We start from the raw sequence: 23,752 nt of genomic DNA on the forward strand, positions 1-23,752 counted from the left end.
TTTTTTCTCCTGGTTTTGTGTATGTAATAGCGTCCACTTCCGGTGCGACAGACCCGTCTGTCACGTAGACTTTCAGTTTGCTTTGAGTTTTCAGTTACAAGATTTGGCCAGCGAAGCAATCACCAAATAAAAAGCGAATGCTGGACAGTTGCTGAGCTGGGTTTCAATTTTCACTTAAAACAAAGTTGGCACATGTCGAACAAAACGAAAAAAAAGAAAGAAAACAAACACATGACCAGGGAGGGAAATTACCACTGCCAAAGACAGAGAAAGGCGAAGGTGAAAAAAAAGCAACTGCACAAGGAATTTTGGTGGGCGCTCAGGCGTTAAGAAAGCGCGTCTAACATTGTTGTTGTTGTGTTTGTAATCAGAGCAAAGTAGCGGCAGACACATGATCCAACATTGCCCAACCTACAACATGGGGCAGAAAAAAAAACCCTTCTGCGCCGACAAGCGAGGGCTTACGTGATTTGGCCAGCGCGTTTGGCATTGCAGCAAATCACAGCTCGCGTCAAGGCAACTGCAGCAAGCGCCAACAACAGCATTTCAAGAAGAAGAAGAAGTAGAAGAAGGAGCCGAACAAATCAGATGGTTAAATACCCTTTGAAATATTTTAACTGAAATTGCACTTGATCAATTTAAAGCCAAGTCTGGTAGCCTTAAAAGAAAGGCCACGATTCAAGCCAACTTTTCGCGTAAAGGTTCTATCACTATGTATCAAGCCTTGTTTTGGGAACTTTCATTGAATTTATGTTGTGAGACGTGGCAGACTTGAAAGATGGCAGCAAGACTTGCAGAAAGTGGCGATCGAGAAGACAAAGGAAGTAAGCGTACAGCGGAGTGCTGCGGCTCCAAGTAGGGCCCGCGTGTTTAATAAATAATAATAGTGAACTATTGGTGTACTTTGTCTGATAAATAGCTCTTTAACTCTCTAAAAGCGAATGTCGAGGTAATCTGATATTCAAACTAACCTACAACTTACCCCAAAATTAATGAACTAAACTAAAGCAGTTGAGCGATTAAGGTCTTTCGTGATAGCAATCCCAGCTTTTGATAATTGTTTTTAGGGTTAGATGTTAACTTTAGTCATATCCTACCAACCCAAACAATCTTGAACTTAAACGTTGTTAGAAAAAATGTGGTTCGGTTCAGGTTGCGGGTAGGCTTTTCTGTATCCAACCAATTAGATTTAAGTGTTTGAGTATGATAAATTTCCTATTGGATAAGCGAGCTTAGCCCAGATCGGTTCAGGCCTGGTTTGCCTCAAGATGATTTTTGTTCAATTGTAGCTCGTGGCTAATTCGTAATACCCAACGCAAGGGTATAAGCTTTGTATAAAAGTACAAAAGAATAGTCAAATATTTCAATGTGTTAGCTCTGTTCTGATGAACACAAAAGCAAATAAAAAGCAAAAAGTTTGTGGCTCACGTGACATTTGTTTTGGCAACTGTTTCCTCTCATTGCTTCAATGTTGGCAAATCGACAGAACGTACCTGCAATGCACAAGAAAGAGCTTTGTTATTGTCAAATATAAAGAAACAAGCAAATACATTTTCAAACATTTATAAAATTTGAACAAGCAACGCAATGAAAAGACACATTTCTGGCCAATTTATCTTTCTAGCCAGTTTACTTAACCCTGTGACTGTCATTAGCCTTAATATAAATAATATTGGTATTGTTATCAATGTTAATACTATTCTTGAATAATTATTTTAGCTTTTACTATCACTATCAATTTTTGTTAAATGTGGAATATAGGAATATAAATTGTTGCACCTCTTTCTCTCTTCATTTTGTCAGTTGACTGGCTCGTAAAAATAAACAGTGAAAACCATTTTATTTTATGCCTTGCTTCTAATATAGTTTGGATAATATATAAAAAGCTGAAGTGCATATTTTTGTTCTAATCCTCGCATTTTCCTGTCGACTATGATGTCAAACGGCGCTACGGAAAATAAATAATACACGTGTAGGTTGTGTAGAGGAATACACACTATTCAATTTTATTTATTGTCAGATCAATTTGATGCGAAGTTTACCAATGTGGATCATTTCGGCCAAAATTGTGGCCGTAACCGTACCAGCCGTCGGTGTAAGCTGTCGTTTTTATAACCACTGGACGGGCTTGCTGTGGTGGTGCAGTTGTCTTGCCAACATTCTTGTCCCACCACTTTCTGATAGCTCCTTTTTGCTGCTCCATGTCGTACCTGATTCTTCTGCACTCATCCAACCGTATATTCTTTTGATAGCCCCAATCGCACTTCTGACTGCGTGGAGTTATTTGAACGACACAACCGTTTGCCTCATCGTTCCACACATAGCCGGGGGCACAGCGACTTAATGCCACTTCCAGATCGTCTATTAGAGTTTGCTCCAAGCTCACCGGCGTTAAGCCGTTTGGCAGCAAAAGACCAGCTTCTGGCAGAGCAATGTGGGGCAACGACAATGCCAAGCCATTCAGAGGCTCCATGCTTTGGCAACTGATGCCTCACCAGTCGCTTTTCACGAAATATACACAATTTATGGCATTCAACTGCCGTGATTGGATTCGATTTACATATCCGTTGTAAATTTAATTAGTGTAACGTAAGAATCTGTGGACAGCTTGTGGACAGCTTTGCGTGTAAATAAAAGGATTAGACTGTGACTAAAGCATGTTTGTTACAGATCAAGATAATTTCATATTTTCAATTCGTCTGTGCCGCCAAAAGCGAGCCAATATCATATTTACCTATATTCTTAGAATTAATATTGCATTTATTATACAATTTGTAGAAATCAATAAAGTCTTAGCGAATTAATGGAGTGAATGGTTCGCCCAAAAATATGAGAGACTAGCGGGCATTAACCGGCCTAGCGCGTGGCAAATATTAGATATTACTTTTTCACCATGAGATCCATCGAACAAAGATCTACAAGTTGGAATCAATACCTCCATATTAGTCTAGTGGCCGAAAATAAGCGTTCGCTAATGGCCTTATGCGGCCCTAGTTCTTACTCTAAAACATCAGAAATCAATTTACAAGTTTAAAAATGAGTTTGAAGTCAATAGAATAAAGAACCACGTGTTCGAAATGTCGTTTTGCGAAAAATGTGAAACACGTCCCAAATAGATTTTCAAAAGAATAAAAAACATTTTTGTAAATAAGCTTGAGGCAAAGAGAGGTTTTAGCTCTTACGCGTTGTACTGTGCATTGAACACCGATCAGTTGTTCAGGACAAATTGTCTTATGTATAGATATATATATAGATATATCTCCAATCGTTTTTTTATTGGTTGAATAATTAGCTTAATGCCTAATTACTCCGCCCAGGTTTGTTACTTGGCGGCTTTCGTTTTTTAGGTTGCTTTGTGGATGGTGGCTCTATTTCAAGGCTCCAGTCCATTCCTTTTTTGTCATTTCCACTAACAGCCCATTGACCAATCATCCTCATGTCATTTGGAGGTATTTTACCGTCATCAATGCGTTCACCTCCTTCACCATCTCCATTATATGGAACATCGGTAGCATTGCCTTCATCGAGTTTACTGCCTCCGCTCGGTTCGAAAGAGATATGCGGAACTCCGGAATGCAAATGCCTTTGAGTGGGCTTATTTTCTTTTGGTTTGTCTGTAGGACGTTCCGTGGTTGTATACGGAAATATAGAGCCGAAAACCTTACGTAAGCTCCCAGGCTGCTGACCCGGCTTGTACACCAATCGTGAGCATATGGGACGATTGGGCTCTCTACTAAAGCCATATTTGCATCCAGAGCGCATCGAAATATTGGGTGATATATGCTCAAGTGGCAGTACGCTGCTAACAGTGGAATTCCCGGGAACCAGAAACTGTTCCATGGCTTAGTTGTCTTCCACAACCGTTTGATCTGACTGATCGATAACAAATAGCTCAAATAGCTTCATATTAAATACAACTGCATCTCTAGGCAGATTTGTCACAGCAAATTAATAAAATTTCAACAGCTATGCAATATACATTAAAAATCGTTCCGATATGCCAATGCTATGCTTGACGAGCTGACCGTTTGCTTCTAAATTTTAGCATTGACCGTGTCACATTAACAGCGCTCGTCCATTAAGCATTACATAAAATATTATTTAAAGTGCATTTGATATTCCGACACTTTATGCATAGCATTTTAATGTCCTGCTGGCTGCAAAGGTGTTTAAAGTGCTGATTTTTGTGCCAGCAATAAATTGAATTTACTGGCTAAATAATCGCTGTAATTAAGAGATGCCCACGCACAGATACAAATACATCAGAGCGTACACACACACACACACGCACACACACACACACACAACTAAATCAAACAAACAAAATGTCATTACAAGCTCCTGCTCCTGCGTTAATTCCTCCACCTTTTCCTCCTGCCTGCTACAGTATCGCTTACTGTGGCTGCTTCTGGTTATGCCCATTAAGGGGCTCTACATTTTGCGAAGGGTCGGCGCTTAAAATACCTGCAAAAATGTTCGCATACCATTAAATTGGGCAGCACCCGCGTTAATGTCTTCCTCTTTATGTGTTGTTTATTGTGGGTGCCCATGTGTGTTGGTGTTTAGTTGGGGGTAATCGTGGGTATGGGTAACAGGATATTCAGAGCGGTATTGAATCCCGGCACTGACTGTGCTGGCATTTCATCATTGTGTTTGCCACGCAGCCTCTGACTGCGCATTTAATGAGTGAAATGAAGTAGTCTACTTGTCGAGTACAAACTGAATAAGGCGTTGGATACGCAACAAAAAATTCGAGGGCTGCACATACAGTTCCGAAATGCTTAACAAAGGGGTTTTAAAAATATAAACAATATAAGATTTTAACTGGCGACATATTATTATTTCAAAATTTGATTTTCTTTAAAAAATATATATATTTATTATTTCATTTATATTGTTTTTATCTATTGTTTGCAGCTTTAACGAATTTTCCACTCTGGATCGGGCCAAAAAATTACTTAAGTTATTGAGCGACCCTCGCCTTGATTTAATTTGATATGCACTAGTTGAAATTCAACTCGAGTTGACCCACATGGCGAATGCGCATTCTACAGATACCAACGGCATATTTTCCATGAGGCACTTAATCAGAGGGCTCATCAGCTGAGTTTAGACAATATACATTCAATTCAATGTCAAAGTGCACGCAGACAAATTGTAAAACTTTGACTGAGCAGAGACAAACGATTGACAGTGGAAAGCTGCAGGCGTTGCCGGTGCAAAAGCCACTCGAAGCGCATTGACACTTGGCCATAGGATAGCGAAGTCCTTTGCCGCTTTCAATGAACAGTTGGCAAAGTTAGCCGTAACCTTCACCTGCTACCGCCTTTTTGTTTGTTTGTCTGTCGCACTGTCAGTTGCACTGTCAAACGGCAGACTCCACTAAAGTGTCGCCTACAAGCAGCCGAGTCGAGGATTGTGGCAGCCACCACTCCATAGCCACTGATAACGGTTTATCTACAGCTGCAGCAATTTAGCTTCTTGCCCCGTGCAACAATTTCATTTCAGTTGGCATCAAGTTGCTTCACGTTGACTGACTTGACTGACTTGACATTTATCATCGTGAGACCTCGCAAAGAAATAAAGAAAAAAAATGTAGGACTGCTCCATTTAGGAGCGCCAGACTAAGGGATACCCTTCTTCGACAAACACTAAGTGCGCTCGTCTGCTTTAGCATTACAAAAATAATTTAATAATTTCAAGGGATTTCCTAAACATGCTTCTACCAACACAATATGCAGCTACAATCGGAATAGCTATGCTGAAGATAGAAATAAAGACTATATACAGAAATTCATGCGATTTGAGCTAGCTGCCGCTGAGACATGGACAGCAATATATCTTCAATAACATTTGTGTTTCTTAACCGATCTTGATGAAATTTTCAACAGTAGCCCTAAGGGTATGTAGAATACTTGTATATTCTTAAAAAAAAAAACAATTGCATTAAAATTGTGGTTTGTACTAGGAGGACCTTCATTCACTATTTCAAATAGTTTCGACGCGGACAGACCGATCTAATCGGTTATTGACGCTGATCAACAATATGAAGTCGGAGATGCTTTCTGCTGCCTGTTACGTATACTTGCACTAATCAATATACCCCTTCAATTCATTTGTAAAGGCTTCAATGAGTTTTATAAAAATGGGAAAACGAAAGAAAATCAGTCAACGTAGCATGATGATGATGATATGATAATGTTGGCTTTGATGATTATGTTGGGCGCTTAAACGTCGGCCATCTACGTGCTACTTAAATTTTCAAGCATTTAATTAATTGAAAATACGCAGCCTCGTTTTAAATTACCGAGCTCTAGCAGCTGATTGCCTTTTACTGGACAATTGCATAGCCAGGAATGAACTTCAGTTTCAAATCAAACCAAGTCAGCAGCTTAAGTGATTCTATTGGAAAAAGCTTAAAACTAAATAAATAAATAATAAAAATAAATAAAGATAAATAATAACGAGATAATATCTGCTAGAATATGATAAATTATGTGGATTGCACATAAATATGGAAAACCATTTGAAAGCAGGGAACAAATTGTTTGTGTTTGGGGAATTTGTGATGGATATTTGTACTATACTCTGTTTATGTCTATGAAAATGTCGATCTCGGATGAGATATACGTGTGTTGTTGTATGGGATTTAAGTGCGGAATATGTTTTTTCTTTAAGTTTAAAATCAAACTATTCAAATGTAGACGCAAAGTGGCTAAGCGTGCACTTTCATACACATATTAAGCGTATCTAAATGAAGTATGTGCACGCGCATATCCAGGGGCACAGTTGACACCTTGGGGCAGCTCCATTTCACCCACAGTGTGGCCATCGGTTTTTATCTAAGTTTGGTGCAAAGCAATTGCAACATGTTGCAGGCAGCTCGAGCATATTGCCGCTTGTTATGTCAGCTGCTGCTGCTGCTGCTGCTTCTTCTTCAATTACCCGAGAGAGAAACGAGAACAGAGTGAACAACTGACAGCTTGGCTAAAAGTGAAGGCGGTAGAATGTTGGGGCGTTTGCTGCCATATGACATGATTTTTAAGTTCTGATTCGGCATCAACTTCAGCTCAAGAGCTTGCCGCAGGACAGCGTCGGCGACGCCTGCATGCAAAATCTAGGCAGCAGCACCAGCAACAACAACAACAGGGACCAACTTTTGCTTATCTGCGTCATAGCCGCAAACCCGAAAGCGTTGCCCAGAATCCCAGCCACAGAAACAAACCCACACCCACTCATACTCCGATTGGCTACGTCTTGACCCCCTACCCCACAGCTTCTTTCTCAACAGCCAGGCAACGTCTTGAGGCATAACGCCTCTTCTACTTCTATTTTATGATTCCCTGGACCTATAGTTAATTAGGGTATAACAGGCCCCAGCAGACATTTCCGATCTTACGAAATATATATGCTTGATCAAGAGAACCAAGAGCCCATCTGTACAAACGCGATTACCTCGTAAACTATTTTAGCTAGAGACAAGCTAATTATGTTTTGTCGACAACTCATATTACTTAGATTATATCGATAAGAATCGATTATGAGACAATGTTTTTAAGCATCACTCAGAAATTAGTAGAGCTGGATACACCAATGGAATGCAAGCTCTTGTTGGGTATTTATGGATAAAAAATATATTACTTTTTGCAAGTGAAGAGAATGTACAGTAAAAAACGAAGTTAATCAGAAGAGCATTTCCCCTAAGGGAGAACTAAAGGAAGAATAAGCACTTAGACTTATTACTCAATGAAATAGACGAAAGCAAGAGTGAGTGCAACAGCCGTTTGGCGCGGATCTCAGGGTAACTCCTAGTCAGGCACTCCCGACCAAAGCACACTATCTTGAACATTTTTTTTTGACTTGCCGCGTCAGACTGTCTGCGACTTGCGTACGTCCTTGTCCTGCGCCTGTATCCTGCTGACTACTGACTGCTTTCTGGTTCCTTGCTGCGATTTCTACACACGCTGCAGCTGCAGCTGGAGCTGCCTCTGCTCGACGTCGGCATCTTGTTTGTGCGTGTTGCTTTTTATTTGTTGCACAAAATTGGGTTTTAGTGGATTTTGTGGCAAATGATTTTTGCTGCTGCCGTTACGCTTGCATAAACTTTAATTTAATTTCGCAACACACCGAACAGAGCACAAAACTTGGCCAAAGTGAAATGGAGGCTAGGGGAAAAAAAAAACTGCACACACAACTGGCAGCAAAAACTAAATAAAACATGTCTTAACTGACACTCAGCGCTGGGTAAAATGCTTCATTTTTCTTTCGAGCAACAGAATTTTCCATTTTTTAATGGGCAGCAGATCAGTTAAGTCTGCACATGAGCCAGGCTGTCGTCAAGGGATAACACTTGAGGATATGCTGAGAGTAAAGATCACTTTGCAGATTGAAGTAATAGTTCCTTTTGCTATAAGTCATAACCTCAGACCTTATTTTCTAGCTTTGAGGTCAAGTTTTCGAAACTTTTGAATAAATATTCTAGTCAATTTTAAAATCCTTAGAAAGAAAATTAAAATCTTTCGCATATTAACTCAATTTAAACTGCACAAAAGTAAATTCATAAACACTTCACAAGTCAGAGAACACGAGCTATAAATTTAAAAGCAAGCACACAAACACACACACACACACACATAATCAGATGTTGTGCCATTTTAGAAATGCACAAAAGTGCAATTGAGTTGAAAGACGTGCCAAAAGGGTCTAGATGCCTTGACTCTTTGGGAAAGAGCCGTAAAAATGGCACTCGCACAGATGCACAGGTGAAAAATTATAGCGTAAAATTCATATTTGATGACTTTTTGATTGCCAGCCCGAAAGCAGTCACCGTCACCATCACCGTCGCAGTCGCAGTCGCAGTCACAGCATCCGCCTCCTGAGCTGCAGCTTCAATCTTAGCCTGCAAGGCGCTGCCACATAATGCAACGAAAAGTGCTTTCAATGGCGTCATTGTCAACGTTTGTCGTGCTCCACATCATCATCATCATCATCAGTATTGTGATTATCAACATCAGTTGTAGTTATCGCTGTTGATCCAAAGCAATGCCAAGCACCGGGCTTAAGTTGAAGCCGGATTTGGGCCATGCACTTCACGTGGCCGCACAGTTGTCGCAGCTATCACACAATGCTGACAACAACTTTGTGTGTGTGTGCGTGTGTGTGTGTGTGCACTCCTTTTCATTTTTCAATTGGTATTTTTGTGTCGTCTTGTGCACCTTGATGATGCAGTACCAGAATTTCAATTGTGGCGCGGGATATTCACTGAGGTCAACACGGCGTATGGTTAATGTGCGCAATTTAATATTACAACGTGATAGATTCTTTTCATTTTTATTAAAGCTTTTTCAAACTATATGCTATAATTTGCATTAAACAGACGGACGAACAACTTTTTTTGTTTATCAAGATGCCTTACCAAAACTAGGCATTTATAGGTTTAACTATATCATGCAGGCAGATCGGACAAAAAGAAGGTTCTTATGGCAAAATATTATGTCAGAATTTACGAGCTTTACTATTCTCCCATATCTGAAAAAGGAAACGAATATATGCTTGCTTTCTTAATTTTAATTTTATTTTGATTGTTGAAAATTAATTAATTAATTAATTAATAAAATGAACTCCAATAATTGTATCATTTTTAGGTAGAAATGAATATGATCCTTATTTGTTTGTAAAGAAATTAATAAAAGTATCACCCTTGCCGTAGACACTTAATTTTGATTTTTGGTTAATTTATGACTTGGGCAGAATTTAAAGCATTTCCTTGGCAACCTTTTGTTAATTAAAAAGCGGCTCATCTGGTTTTACCGTCATATGAATTTTTTAATCCCGCAATGCGCAATTAATTGTGCGTTTATTATTTTTTTTTTTGTGAGCCGGCTAATTTCAATTAAAGACCAAAGAGCGCGCTGCCCGTGCAAATCCCCCAGCGGTGTTAATGTGTAGGCGGCAATGTTGATGACACTAATGCTTACACACACACACACACACACACGCACACACAGCACGCCCATGTCAATGTGTTAATGACTCGACGGCATTGCATAAAGCGCGGCGCTAATTTTCATTGTTGTTGGGCACCCGACAAAATGTGTGTGTGTGTGTGTGTGTGTGTGTGTGTGTGTGTGTGTGTGTGTGTTGTGTAATGCTTGTGTGTGGAGTGCCAACTGTCAACGCCCGCCAGCTCTTGTGTGTAATGATTTGCGCCAGTTTCTCCTTCCTTCCTTTCAGCGCCTGTGTCTGCCTACCGTTGGCTTATGTCATACAATTTATAAAAACTTTTTGGCAACATTTTGCGCGCAATTATGAACCAACCTCGCCCCCCTCGTCCATCACCGTCAAAATACTTATCAAAAAAAAACCAAGATTAAACATCACATACACACACACACACACACACACGCACTCGCACATTGTGTTCCTTGTTGACCTTAATTACATGACCCTTAAGTACGCTAGTTTTTTGTAAGACCTTAAATATAAAATTACAAATCATTATGCACTGCACGCTTTTGTAATATTAGTGCATATTTTCTAGGATAGTTTAAATAGTTGATCAAGATATCGAGACAAACAAAAAGGTTATTGTTCCAAAATGTAATGTTCCAAAACGATAGTTTTAAAACTCTAAAACTAATTCGCGTTGAAACAAACAGAAGGAGTGACGTATGGACTTGGATATATCAACTCTGTTTTTGATACTGATCTGTTCTTCTAAAATGTCCAAAGTCGACCAAAAACACAATCTATGGGTATTTATGTATCGGTGTTATGTCCAACAACCTTTGCGATGACCGCAGAAGACAATACTGAAAGGGAATGGAAAATTTTGATTAGTATTTGGACCGCACTTCCTTCTGCCATGGCAACTGGCACTGGATCTGACTTCCTTATGCCTTGCAGGGTATTGGCCCAAGGAAAACAATTCCAGCATTTTTTTTTTGTTTGGTTTTATAAGCCATTTGGCGATTTTACAACTTTGCTGGCGCCTGACTTATGCCAAACCCAAACCAACTGTGGCGCGCTCGTCAGCGTCATTGCTGCTGCTGTCTTTGCCGGCGCCATGGTTGGCAAATCCCAGCCAGAGTCGGGCTTGGGGCTCTCAACAGTGGGGCACAGTAGTATGTGTTCGTATCGCGTGCGGTGCTCGTGATGGCAGTCGCCAAAATGGCGTTGCGTGCTGCCACGAAATGTTTGGTAACCATTTCTTTTTTCTTTTTTGAGCCGGCTAAATAAATTCCGAGCAACGTATGTGTGTGTTGATAGATACATATATAATGAAATATATATATATTGGCACACGCATCGAAAATTTGTATGCGTCACAGTCATACTCGGAGTCGGAGACAGCGCCAAGCTAAAATCATAAAAAGATTTATGGCGCTTTCAAGGCAAAGACGCGAAGACAACGCGGAGACAACTATAAACCATAAAAGCCAACCCCGAGGCCCAAAACTGCGTGCGAAAAGTGCTTTGCGCCTTACGTGTTTCGTGTTGTGACCCCAAAAACTTGGTAGCCCTAATGCGAAATGCGAGCAAAGTTGATAACTAAATGGGCATTGGGGCAAGTTAGATAAAGTTGAGCAGTGAATGGCCATAAATCGAATGGATATCCGAGCGGTCGTAGCAGTCAAGGTGATGATTGTTATTGGCTAATGAGGTACGCGTGTGCCTTAGTAATGCAATGACATTATAAATCTGGACGGGGCAACAATGATGAACTGTAGTAGAAACAAGTATGCATGACGACAGCAATCTATATAGCAAAGTCCCTTAACTAGAGCTTAGCTAAAGTTCCGTTAAAGCCGTGATTCAGCTATTTGGCCAACTGACAATCGAGGATCTAGATTTTAGGCTAGTAAATGGCTGCCGCTACTCGACCATATCCTAGACTTATAATAATAGTAAAATCAGAGAGATATTTTGCCCTTAATTTTTAGCATTGCTCATGAGAACTTGCCAAATTGTGTTAGCGAGTTTCAACGGCTGCGGAATATAAAAACCTCGGCAGCTGTTGGCCGTTTCTTAATGTCTGGTGGTACTTGTGGGCTGTGTAAAAAATGTGGCACGTCAAATGCGAAATGCTGCCACAAAAAAAAAAGAAGAAAGCCAGTGCATCGATGGTGCCAGCCTGTTGCCAGCGAGCATGCCACAAATCCATCAATGCGCCAGCAAGCACTGCACTTTCGACTTTGGCTTTAAGGTGGTCCGTTGTTAATTTATTGACTGCCTGCTAATTGAACTCGCAACTCGAGAGCAGCGGCGGCAGCTCAATAAATTAAACGCACATTGGTCAAAGTTCATAAATTAAATGCACGGCGCCTGCAGCTGCCTACGACCCTTTGCCATATTTGTTTCTGTTCTTTCGTTTAGGAGCCCGCGCGGCTGGCAGCAGCGGCAGTAGCAAACAGAAACAAACATGAGACTAAAATAATGAAAACAATGCTACAATAGCACAGGGACTTCCATGTAGCTTGACCATGCCATACCCTGTACAAGAAATACTCTATTATTTCCAAGAAGATAAGATTTAGTCTAGTTAGTCAAGCCGAAAAATAATAAACATCAGAATAAAAACAATGCATAAAATTAAGCAACCTTTTTTCAACATAATTTTTATTAAATTAGCATCAACGACAATGGCCCAAATAGCTAATAATTTAAAAACAACTCCCATTAGTTTATAAACTTATTTCTTGAATAGAAAACTTGTATGACCTAGCTTGATTTCTAGCAAAATTTATATATTCAATGATATTTATTGTGATTACAAAATCTCTTTCCTATTGATACATATTCGTAGAGCGCATTTTATTGCCACCTTTTAGACATTTCTACTATTCCACCTAATGCATACAACCCAATTTCATGGCAGAGGATGTTCATAAAAAAAAAAGAAAGGAAAAAGTGGCACCAAGCATAATTTACCACGTCGAAAGTCAACACGGATGCCGAGCGTTAAATGCGGCTGCTGTTCTAGCCAGGGCCTCTGTTCCGGCAGCAACCCAGGCTGCGCTTCAGATGCTCCCCCCGATTTCGTAGCGCCCATAAGTAGGCTGCAGCGCGAAGTTGGCTTTAGTTGTTGTATTCTACTTTGTCTGCCTTGGGCGTTTTGTTCGTAGCGTTCTTTTTTTTCGGAGCCTGGCGCAAAATTTTATTGTTACAGAAAGTTTCCAATTGCACAATGAAAATGGGCGAGAGCGGAGCTCTGAGCCGAGTCTGCCCCAATTGCCAGCTCCAGCGCCTGGTACAGTTGTTGGCCACTGCCACTGCCAAAATGTTTACGCTCACTGACCACGCCCAATGCAACGCCTCAAAAATTTGGGCCCCTGCAATTGCAAATGCATTAAAACAATGCAGTTTTACAGTATTCGCCGCATCATGGCACACAACCCGCCAGAATCGCGTTGCCTTTTGTTGCACTAAGTCCGTTTGCTGGCGGAACAAGTAAAAGTGACTGGTCGGGTGTGCCCGACTGCCAGATAAAGACCGCACGAGTTGCCTTGTTAAACTTTACAGGTTTCTTCTCCTTATGCCGCTTATTGCGATGCTGTGACTCTTCTTCCTACGGGAAACGCATTCGTGATTAGCTTCAGCTGTAATTGGCATTCACATGAGTGTTTATTCTTATTCTCTATGGTCGAGCTTAAACAGGGGAGGTATATTATTGGTTTCGTTCATTAAACGTTTGATCCGCATTTTTAATCCAAGATCTTTGAAAATTAGTTTAAAACAATCAAGCAACAGCTTTCCACTGAATTTTCACAGTTGCGGATCGAACATCCGAAAATTGCTTTGAAAATAAAATTGAGTAACGAATTGTAAAGCGTTGAAACCTTTAAATTCGGGATATTTTCCAAAGAACATTCTCATAGAACATTGAAAATGATTTTGAATGCGATCGGATGGTATGCAAAAATACTTGCATAGAACCCTTTCCGGGATGAATTTGAAAAGAAGCTGAAACATGAGCTTAATGTGTTTTTATATGGGGGAGTCTTTCCCCAAAAAGTCTGTGACTTGCGTTTTCCATAGAGGAAGCCCACATTTTGCGAAAAGTGTGAAAGACGCTTCCATTTACTAATATAAGTATATGACCTGATGTCATTATTTTTAAATCTGTTTCTACAGAACTTAATAAGCAATTGTCTTGAAAAGGTTGCCCCGATTCATGTTTATATTCTTAATACTTTTAATACCTTTAAAGTTCGATTTGTTCCATTGTACTTAATTGAAATTTAGTGTTAAGATTGAACTCAGTAGGCTGCTGAATTCAAATTCAGAGGACTAGTACTTGCTTTCCCAGTTAAGATCATTCGTTGACTAGAGCTCCTATAGGAAACAACATTAAAATTTAACATAGAAATTCACTTAATAATATATAAGTAAGTACAAGTAAAAGTGTAAATATTTTGTTTTTATGTCTGAAAATAATACCAAATTTGTATTTCGTTTTGAACAGTTTTTAACTTCAGCAGGCGGCAGTAAACAATTTTACGACCTTTGAGTTGAATTAGGAATTTTCATCATTCTCATTCAGCGCTTCAATTGCAAAACACAAAACTTTTAAGAAATTTATAACAAATTCTTCATTCCTCAAAAGACGTTAGTTTAAAAAATTTCGAATTCTAAACACAAATTATTTGATTTTCGATTTATTTCTTAACGCATTCGTTTCTAAGAGCTCACACAAACAATAACGACGCTTAGCAAGGAAAATAATAAAAGTAAGTTAAATATTGCTCAGTTTATTTGAAAAATAATTAGAAAATCTATTCCTTTCAATAGTTTCATAATGGGTGATGCACCAGCTACTCCGGCACCAGCGGCACCTGCACCAGCAACAACCACTTCTGGAGCGGATATGTTCGAGAGCAACGCTTGGCTAACTGCCGGCGCTGTTATGATGTACTCCACTTGGGCTATGTGGGTCAAGCTGCGAAATTTGAAATTTGCGTCGAAGACTGACAATGAATCGATCGAAGATGAATCGACCAAAAATGAATCGATAGAGTTGTGCCTTGAGGGTCAAGCTACGCAAGATGACGAGCGTCGAAAAAAGTTAATTGAAACAAGTGGACGGGGATAGAGACACACGCGCATTGTATTTAGAAGACACGGAAGACACTTTGAGGCGTTGAAATGCTTGCGATTTTAGGGGGGTCGCAAGTAACTTTTTACGCTTTACATTCATAACCACTCGCACATTAATACACACATACACTTTCACTTACACCAAACAATTTGCTGTTGCCTAATTGTCGTTTGTGCTACTATGACAAGTGGGGTGCAAGAAAATAAACTGCCAAAATTAAAAACTGTAGAAGCAATTAAATGTAGTTTTATATCTAAAAGGATGGATCGCAGGGATTTCGAAAATAAAATAAATTTTCCACTCCAAATATTTGACAATTCAAAATGGTGGCATCTCGGAACCGTGTCTGTGTGCGTGTCGCTCTTGGAACCTAAAAGAAATCTAGTCATCTAGACGAGATGTATAGAATCAAGGATTCTTGATCTACACCTATCGACCCCGCCTCCGCCCGTTAGTAACAAATCAACAATAAATTTGAATAACCCACAAGTTGAAATTTGAATGCTGTTGCCCGAAAGGTTCTACAGGATGGCAACTAAAATTGTATAGTAGTTTGTGATGTAAACAAACGAGTTTTTCGCACGAGCTATATTTGGTGCAGCTAGAAGAGAATTTGGTCAATTTAGGGGATAAAGGCTAGAACTAGAAGTGAAATATGCTAAGAATGCGTACGCTGTACCAAAAGATGGGGTTGGGGGGCCTTAGATGATATCGTCTTATTTGCGGACTTATTTCGTCGTTTTGATCAAGTAATTATATATATGTATACTGTATGGGATCCAAAATGATTGCTTATGCTTTTTGCAAAAAGTTTTTTTTAAACATTTTTCGGGCATGAAAAAACGGGGTATGCTACATGTAATTTTCTATCAATACATTTCTCTTTTCGACGATGTGCCCTAGTTTTTGTTTTTTTTTTTGCAAATGTCAGTATATGATTGCCATCTTTGCCTACCTGTTAAGATATCATTTCTTAAGAATCAATTATCATATCTAATTATCATTTTGCGCGACTGACGAGCAGAAGTATCTCAAAGTCGGACTGAACACTTGTTTTTTTTTTCTAACACAATTGTAGAAATATAAATTTACTTCAGCAGGCGGCTGTAAACAATTTTCCGACCTTTGAATAGAATTGGGAATTTTCATCATTCTCATTCAACACTTCGATCCCAAAGCAACACAAAACTTTAAAGAAATTTATAACAAATTCTTCATTCTGTAAAAGACGTTAGTTTAAAAAATTTCGAATTCTAAACACAAATTATTTGATTTTCGATTTATTTCCTAACGCATTCTTAACTAAGAGCTCTCACAAACAATAACGACGCTTAGCAAGGAAAATAATAAAAGTAAGTTAAAATATTGCCGTTTGCTTGTAAAATAATAAAAAAAAAAAATTGTTTGCTTTCAATAGTTTCATAATGGGTGATGCACCAGCTACTCCGGCACCAGCGGCACCTGCACCAGCAACAACCACTTCTGGAGCGGATATGTTCGAGGGAAACGCTTGGCTAACTGCCGGCGCAGTTATGATGTACTCCACTTGGGCTATGTGGGTCAAGCTACGAAATTTGAAATTTGCGTCGAAGACTGACAATGAATCGATCGAACATGAATCGATTGAAAATGAATCGATCGAAAATGTGTCGGTCGATAATGAATCGATCGAGTTGCGCCTTGAGGGTCAAGCTTTGAAAGATGACGAGCAATGTTTCGTGGCTGAAAATGCACGATCCCTAGGGCGTTGAGAAAAAATGGATGAGGACACAGATACAAACTGTTATTAGGCGTTGATTTGCATATGGTTTAAATTTAATTGATTCAAAATTTTAAAATTGTTTCTGCTTCGATTTCAAGTGAATTTGGTTCAAATGCGAAAATAAAAGGAATGGCGCAGCAAAAAATTAAAACCTAATATAATATATTGAAATGATCAGGACGAGCTGGGTTCTACCCCCTCTAAATCTATCGCGTCTTAAACTATATTAGTCGCTGGGTTCAGGGTATCTCGTAGTGGGGAACTGCCTCCTAGAGTGTTTTTACATAATCTGTTTACCTGACACGAACCTTGTTGACAGCGCCAAAAGCCGTTAAAGCAAAAAGCAAACAAGACTGGTCAAGAGGGGAAGAAGGCGCCCAGTGAAGATTGGACTGTAACTGAGGACCGGGTATGAGCCGACAAACGGCTGTGACAGCATGATGTGATGTGAGTTGGTAGCTAACTAGACGGGGACATAGTATTTGGGCATAATGAAGATGCTAAGGTAAATACAAGTACGCTAAAAGTTTGCTGTCCGAGCTCAGTCGAGCTCTGTTGCAAATCTGTAAATACAAATTTGCTAAGCATTCGACCGAGGGCCAAACAAACAAAATGTGCATTTCGCATTGCATTTTCATTGATTTGTAACACATTTGGCAATCGGTTGACACTCCATCAATTAAAGCTCTCAGCTCGGCTCCCGCCAGCTACAGCCGAAGCGCCATCAATCAAATTCGCCAACGCTCGACATGCCATTATGTCATGAAAGCGACTAAAACGAGTCACAAGATCGGTTTCAACGGCAATGGACAGCAGGAAACTGGAGCATATGCAGCCATCACAACACCGTTCGCTTTCGCGTTGCCCGTCTTCCTATTGCGTGTTTGGCAATCTCTTTGATGAGAGGGGCAACTAGCTAATGAATACAACTCTAAATTAGCCATATGCGATGGTCTTTCAGCGCATTTCATCCGTCAAAGTCAATGCTCAAAGTTATATTGATTGCACCAACTGTTTTAGGAATGTAATTTTTTTGTTCTATGGACGATTTGATGATATATATTCACGCGCCTGCCTAGAGCGCGTTCTGCATGTGAGCTGTTAGACGGGGTCTGAATATTCCCATACGGAAGCCCTTTCGGAAAGTGACGTATAGGCAACATCTACAAAAAGTTTTGAAATTTGAAAATCTCAAAATTATTTTGCTAATTTTATTAGATTAGTTTTTTTTTTATTTTTGGGCAGCATTCAAATATGCTAAATGAAGATCAAATCGCTGCATCTGAAAGCGAACTGTTTAAAAATGATGCGACTCATCTCCCTTCGGTCAACACCTGGGTAACTGCTGCTGCTGCTGCTGTCTGCTCGGCCTGTGCCCTGTGGAACAGACCTCAGATGGTGGTGAAAACAGTTGATGGGGCAAGTAATGTGCATGCGAGCATCGAAAACATTGATATGTTACACGCAACTGATATGGGCAAGAGCCAAAGAGACGACCTTCAATCGATGCAAAAGCGATCAGATTAGCGGATGTCCTGGCTGTTTCAATACCAATCTGATATGAAACTGCAGTTGAAATCGAATTTGCATCATCGAGATGTTTCCCAAGGCATCTACACTTTGCCATCAAAGCTAAGATAGCCCAAAACTGGATCGATTCACAATAATTTCAATATTTTTGTAAATATTTTTTTTTTTTTAGCGATGAAACAATTTTGTAAAACCATTTAGCAACTATAAAATTTAAATAATATTTCGGTATCGAGTTAGTAAATTACAGCTTAGCCGACTTTTCCTACATTTTTTTCTGTTATTACACACTGGTTAGTTGTTGTTGTAGCTGGTTTAATTATGCTACCAAGTATTTCATAACACGCCGCAAACATGTCTGCGCGGAACGCTCTAAATAAGCAAATGCTCAGGCAACTATTTTTTTTAGCAATTTTCTTTTTTATTCCGCCACTAGCCGCTTTTCTACCCTTGCTGTACATCTCTTGGCTATGTCAGAAGTTTTGGTCTGGCTTTTAGCTATAACAAAATTAAAATCGCATATATTACTGCTATTCAGATTAGAGATGCTCTCACCCTAACTTTGTTAAAAATTAGTTTTTAATAAAAAAATACAATAAATTCCACGTTTCTTATCGATGCAACATAGCTTAAAGCCTAAATTGATGTTGTATTAAATACGAACTATATATATAAAATATTCGCAGGGTACCTTTAATTCGCCTTGATTTACTTTTTATGTGCTGACAACACGCTGATCGATTTCCTTGGCGTATTTTCTGTATCATTTTCACTTTTCATTGGTTTTTCTTTCGTTCATACGCCACGCAAACACACGCACACACACGCACACATAATAAACGCGCTTTTGGCATAATTACTTGAGCCAGCGGCAGCTACAGTACGATCGATAATTATGATGTCAGCTAGGCTGTTGTTGTTGTTTTTGTTGCTGTTGTAGTTGTAGCTGTAGTTTTTATCGTCATCGACTGTCTCGATAATATGCAGTTAGTCGAGGCCAGCCCCCACTGACGCTGTTAGCTAGCGGCGCACAGTGGAATCTATTGGGAGGCGTAGCAGAAATTTTAATTTTTACAGAGGCAGTTGGTAAAATGAATGCACCAGACAAATGTATCAAGAAATTCAGTATTAGCAAAATCGTATTAGAGGACAATTAGGAAATATATATGTACAAACAGTATTTTGCTAACATAATTAATTGATTGTAAAAACTAGTGTCAGCCTTAGTGCTCGATGCATTATAACAGAAAAGTAGTAGCAGAAAGCCCAACAGAGATCAAAAATATCGAAACTTTTTAATCAGAAAGTTCAATATATCATCTGTTGAGCATTGATGATTTTTGCAACATACAAAATCAATTAGCACCACTGTGGCTTTGCAACTTCAACGCTCACATGTAATATTTGCTCGCAATTATTGCGAGACGCCGCTGCTAAGCTTGTTGCTGTGGCGGTTATTGTTGCAGTTGTTGTTGCAGTTGTTGCTGCAGTTGCATGTTGCAAAATAACAATTTCGCTTTCGCTTTCAGTGGCAGTGAAAGACAGGCGAGTTAGGCTTTACTTTTCTTCATGCGGATCGCATTTAATTGTGAGTCATTTGGAGCAACATCGACCGCAGCGGACGTAATCCATATATGAAATATCGACGAATGCGCGCAATGTTTATACGGCTGGGCAAGGGGCCGGGGCAGCCAGCTTTGCACACGGCATAGGTGTGAGCATTCGCTAACGATCTGTTTGGTTAGTTACAAGAAATTGTGATGGCATTACCCGTCTGTCGAGTGTCCCCTGCAGCTTCCACTCATCACTCTATGGCTTCTCCTTAGAGCATTGATTTGGCCAAGGGAATATCAGGAAGTGCTTCGTCACACTTTGCACTTTAAGCGAAAGATTAAATTTCCTTGCAGACACAAAACAGAAGTGCGGAATGGAAGCTTGTTAGGAAGCTTTAGTAATAATTTGTTTCGATTTGGCTAACTTTATATGTCTAAGCTGCAAATAGTTCGTTCAAGGTGGATTCAAAACTGAACGACTATTTGTCATAGAAAATCTTGGCTTCACATAGTTTATGGACTCGTGGATCTGTGACAAAAGCTAAAAACACTCAGCAATAAATATATGCAGGTTTAGTACAACTTTACTAAAAGCATATGTTAAAGGTATTCCCTGATCAGCTGTATATCATTTTATATGTAACTACTTTTCTTTGCACAGCTAAGCCTTTTAATTGGTTTTAGCCTTGGCCAAGGGCAAAACTGGGTTCATTAATGCTAAAGTCAAGCGTTTTTGGCCACAAATTGTATTTAAATCAGTTGATTCAGACTGCGTGGAGAACGAAACTCGTCAACATATTTCGTATTATTAAAATCCACTATAAACGAAAACTTTTTCGTTTAAAGTTTTAATAATACGGAAATGTGCACAGACGCACCCCAGAAGGCATCCCTTGCGCAACAGGCCCCCCTTAAGGAGAACCTTTCCACCATAAATATGACCTTTCCTGCCTCATGCACAACCAAAGAACAAATGAGCAAAGGATTAAAAAAGTTTGTCTTCCAGTCATCATATTTTGATGCCCTTGCGAAGTGTATTACTGATTTCTTCCAGAGTTTATTTTACGTCTCTCTGCGTGGTATCTGTCCGTCTGTATAGCTGAATAAAGACTTGAAGAACCAACCAGATTTAGTGAAACATCCTCTAAGGTAACTGTCCTTTTATATGTTAATTTTTAGAGATTTGGGAGACCAAATTATAATCATCACAGTTAATAGTTAGCAGTGGAGAAATTTTCCTTTAAATCAATAATTTTCGACTGATAACCTCAACTGTGAGGTAGATAGATAGTTATCGGTAGCTAGTACCAGGATATATCGTCGGTTATCTTCTAGACTCTTTCCATATGTATAGATAATTAATGTTAAAATTAACACACCTTCGAGGCAGCTTATATGCATAGTACGTCTTTTAATTGTTATTAGGAAGAGTATTCAATCTTTGGCAACTCAAAAATAATTGTTCTGACTTGTTATCGTTGTTGTTTTATTTTCCTTATTCTGCGCGAATTTCTTGGCTGTTGAATCCAATTTAAATTTAATTACTTCAAATGCCAACTTTTGACACACATTATGGTGAGGGTTGAGGGCATGAACTGAGGCTAATGAGCCAAGTCTGCTGGCTGCCAAGACGCTGTCAATAAGCTGAAGCCACGCATTTCGTCTGGCAATCTGTCAGTTACTCAGTCAGTCATTTGCTCAGTGAATTTGCCAGCGCAACAACTCGATTTAATTGTATTTAGCATAATTTATGCGCACTGTCTGCAGCTGTGAAGGACACATGCTTACGTATCTGAATCTGTAACCGTATTTGTATCTGTACTGGAGTTTATTTCAGTCTGTGCTAAAAGCAAATATGCTTAGTCTGTTTGTAGGCTCTAGGTCTAGCTCCTACCCGCACTGATCCTCATTATCGTTGCCCTTAATCAGATCAACAATATTGCCAACAATCAGAACATTACAAAAAAAAACCAACAATTGTAAGAATAGCAATAACATTTTGCCATAAGTCATAAGGCACGTGCCACGCCCCTTCCCTTGAAAACCAACCCCATTCCCGGGCAAACGCCCCGAAGCTGCTGTTTGCTTCTGTCTCATTGATGTCAGTTGACTTTTCCATGCAAGCTGAGCTGTTGCCACTGCTGATGTTGTGCTTGTTGTTGTTTTTCCTGCTTAATATTAATCGGATTGACATTGCCATAATCTTTCGCTCTGCTTGTGCATGTGTGTGTTTGTCGGTGTGCGTGAATGGATGAATGAACTGTTTGTCAACTCTTTAGAACCATTAACAATTATTATGTTTGTTGACGTTTTCTGTCTTAGCACCGTAGATAACATACAATTATTATGTTGAACTCAGCTTTAATCGGATACTTTTTATATATGTTCATAGATTGAAAGTGTCTATTGGATTTTTCTACTCGCACCAGATAAAGTTTTGTGAAAGCAAGTAAAGCACGTAAAAAGCAAAAGTTTTAAATCTATAACTGATTGCACAGCTGATCCTATTTTTGCAAATAGCACATCAAACAACAATCAATCTGCTTCACTTGTGAAAGAGTATGCCGCAGTTGATATTTCCATCTCTGTTCTTTATTTAATATTGAATTATTATTACTGATAAATACTATTATAATAAGCATTACAAATAAATAAAACAAATAAAATAAAATAAAATATAAATAAATCGATTTAGTGGTATTTATTGTGGCTCACTTTAATTCTAAGGATTGGTTAAAGCATGTTTAAAAATCAAAACTCGAAATTCGCCCAGCTTATGACAAACTAAATTAAACATGGCCGGCAAGAACCTTAAACGTCGCTCCTTCAACTATACAAAGCGAATTACAAGGTAACCCCAAGTCAAGCCCCCCAAACTCCAAAATGGAAACAACAAGGGCGACAGCCGTGGCGTGCGGGCGACCAAGACTGCCAAGAATGCTGCCCGCCATGGAGCCAATGTGTGAAAATGGTGAAAGTGTCGGGCGCGACCGGAAGGAATCAAAGACGCTGTCGAGTCGACGCAACGGTCGAGTAACATGTTGGCATCGTCTAGAAACTTACAAACATGACATTAAATGTTGCCCGTCTGTCGGGCCGCAGCCTGTGCCGAGGCTCAAGCACAGACTCTGCAGGAGCGAAAAACGAGCAGCTGAGATGAAATCAAGACAAAACAGGTGAAAGACGACGCAGTGCAGCCAAGTAAAACTTTGGGCCGGGACAGACAACGTACAGACCAGCGGCGGCTTTTAGAAATGCGCAAAGTTGCGCATACGCCACATGGGCCCAGGCCGCGGGGCACATCGTTTGCTACCTATGGGAATTTCATTTGTTGTTCATTTTTAAGCAGTTCGCGATTTGAATTTTCTTTTGCTTTATAGAGCAGCCGCCGCAGCAGAAACGAGTGAATCTCACGAGCAGCGCTGCAGTAAATTTACACAATGAAATCTTAAGCGCTCCCCCGGGGCCACAGGAACTTATCCGAAGCAGGCAAAAGTTTTGCAGACACACGCACCCACACACACACACACACACACACACACACACACACACATAGAGCAGTACACACCTTGAATTGAGCGTTGCATACTTGACTCCAGCACTTGAACAATGCCACATTTATATGCTGCCCCCTACCCTAAATACACATGCGGGGTTGGGATTTGAACGGCGTTCGCCATTTGACCGGAAGTTCGACAAAGTTCAAATTATATGCGCACACATACCGGGCATATGTCGGGGTGTGTGCGTATGTGTGTGGGTGTGTGTGTGGCCTGTCGTTTTTGCAAATAAATGAACCGTATACTAAAA

The 23,752-nt window shown here is 39.7% G+C and overlaps 2 protein-coding genes, 1 long non-coding RNA gene and 1 other non-coding gene across 5 annotated transcripts in view; 2 read left to right on the forward strand and 2 right to left on the reverse strand.

The window, feature by feature from the left end:
* mbl (muscleblind) overlaps positions 1–23,752 on the reverse strand; it is a 212,549-nt gene that overhangs the window by 162,659 nt on the left and 26,138 nt on the right. The gene's annotated exons all lie outside the window — the stretch shown is intronic.
* On the reverse strand, positions 1,974–2,490 carry LOC6625826 (uncharacterized). Its single transcript, XM_002049478.4, has one exon. It carries the CDS (start codon positions 2,471–2,473, stop codon positions 2,039–2,041), a length of 435 nt encoding a protein of 144 aa, XP_002049514.1. The 5' UTR covers positions 2,474–2,490; the 3' UTR covers positions 1,974–2,038.
* Positions 14,239–15,328, forward strand: LOC138911376 (uncharacterized). Its single transcript, XR_011416930.1, has 3 exons — positions 14,239–14,387; positions 14,465–14,729; positions 14,791–15,328. It is a non-coding gene; the product is annotated as an uncharacterized lncRNA (long non-coding RNA).
* On the forward strand, positions 15,668–16,894 carry LOC26530778 (uncharacterized). Its single transcript, XR_011416931.1, has 2 exons — positions 15,668–16,449; positions 16,515–16,894. It is a non-coding gene; the product is annotated as an uncharacterized protein (transcript).

Source organism: Drosophila virilis, chromosome 5 (genome assembly GCF_030788295.1).
Source record: "Drosophila virilis strain 15010-1051.87 chromosome 5, Dvir_AGI_RSII-ME, whole genome shotgun sequence".
In the NCBI taxonomy this organism is placed as follows: Eukaryota; Metazoa; Arthropoda; class Insecta; order Diptera; family Drosophilidae; genus Drosophila; species Drosophila virilis.

Coding starts and splice junctions, on each gene's coding strand:
- LOC6625826 (XM_002049478.4), bottom strand. CDS start 2,473: ATGGAGCCTCTGAATGGCTTGGCATTGTCGTTGCCCCACATTGCTCTG.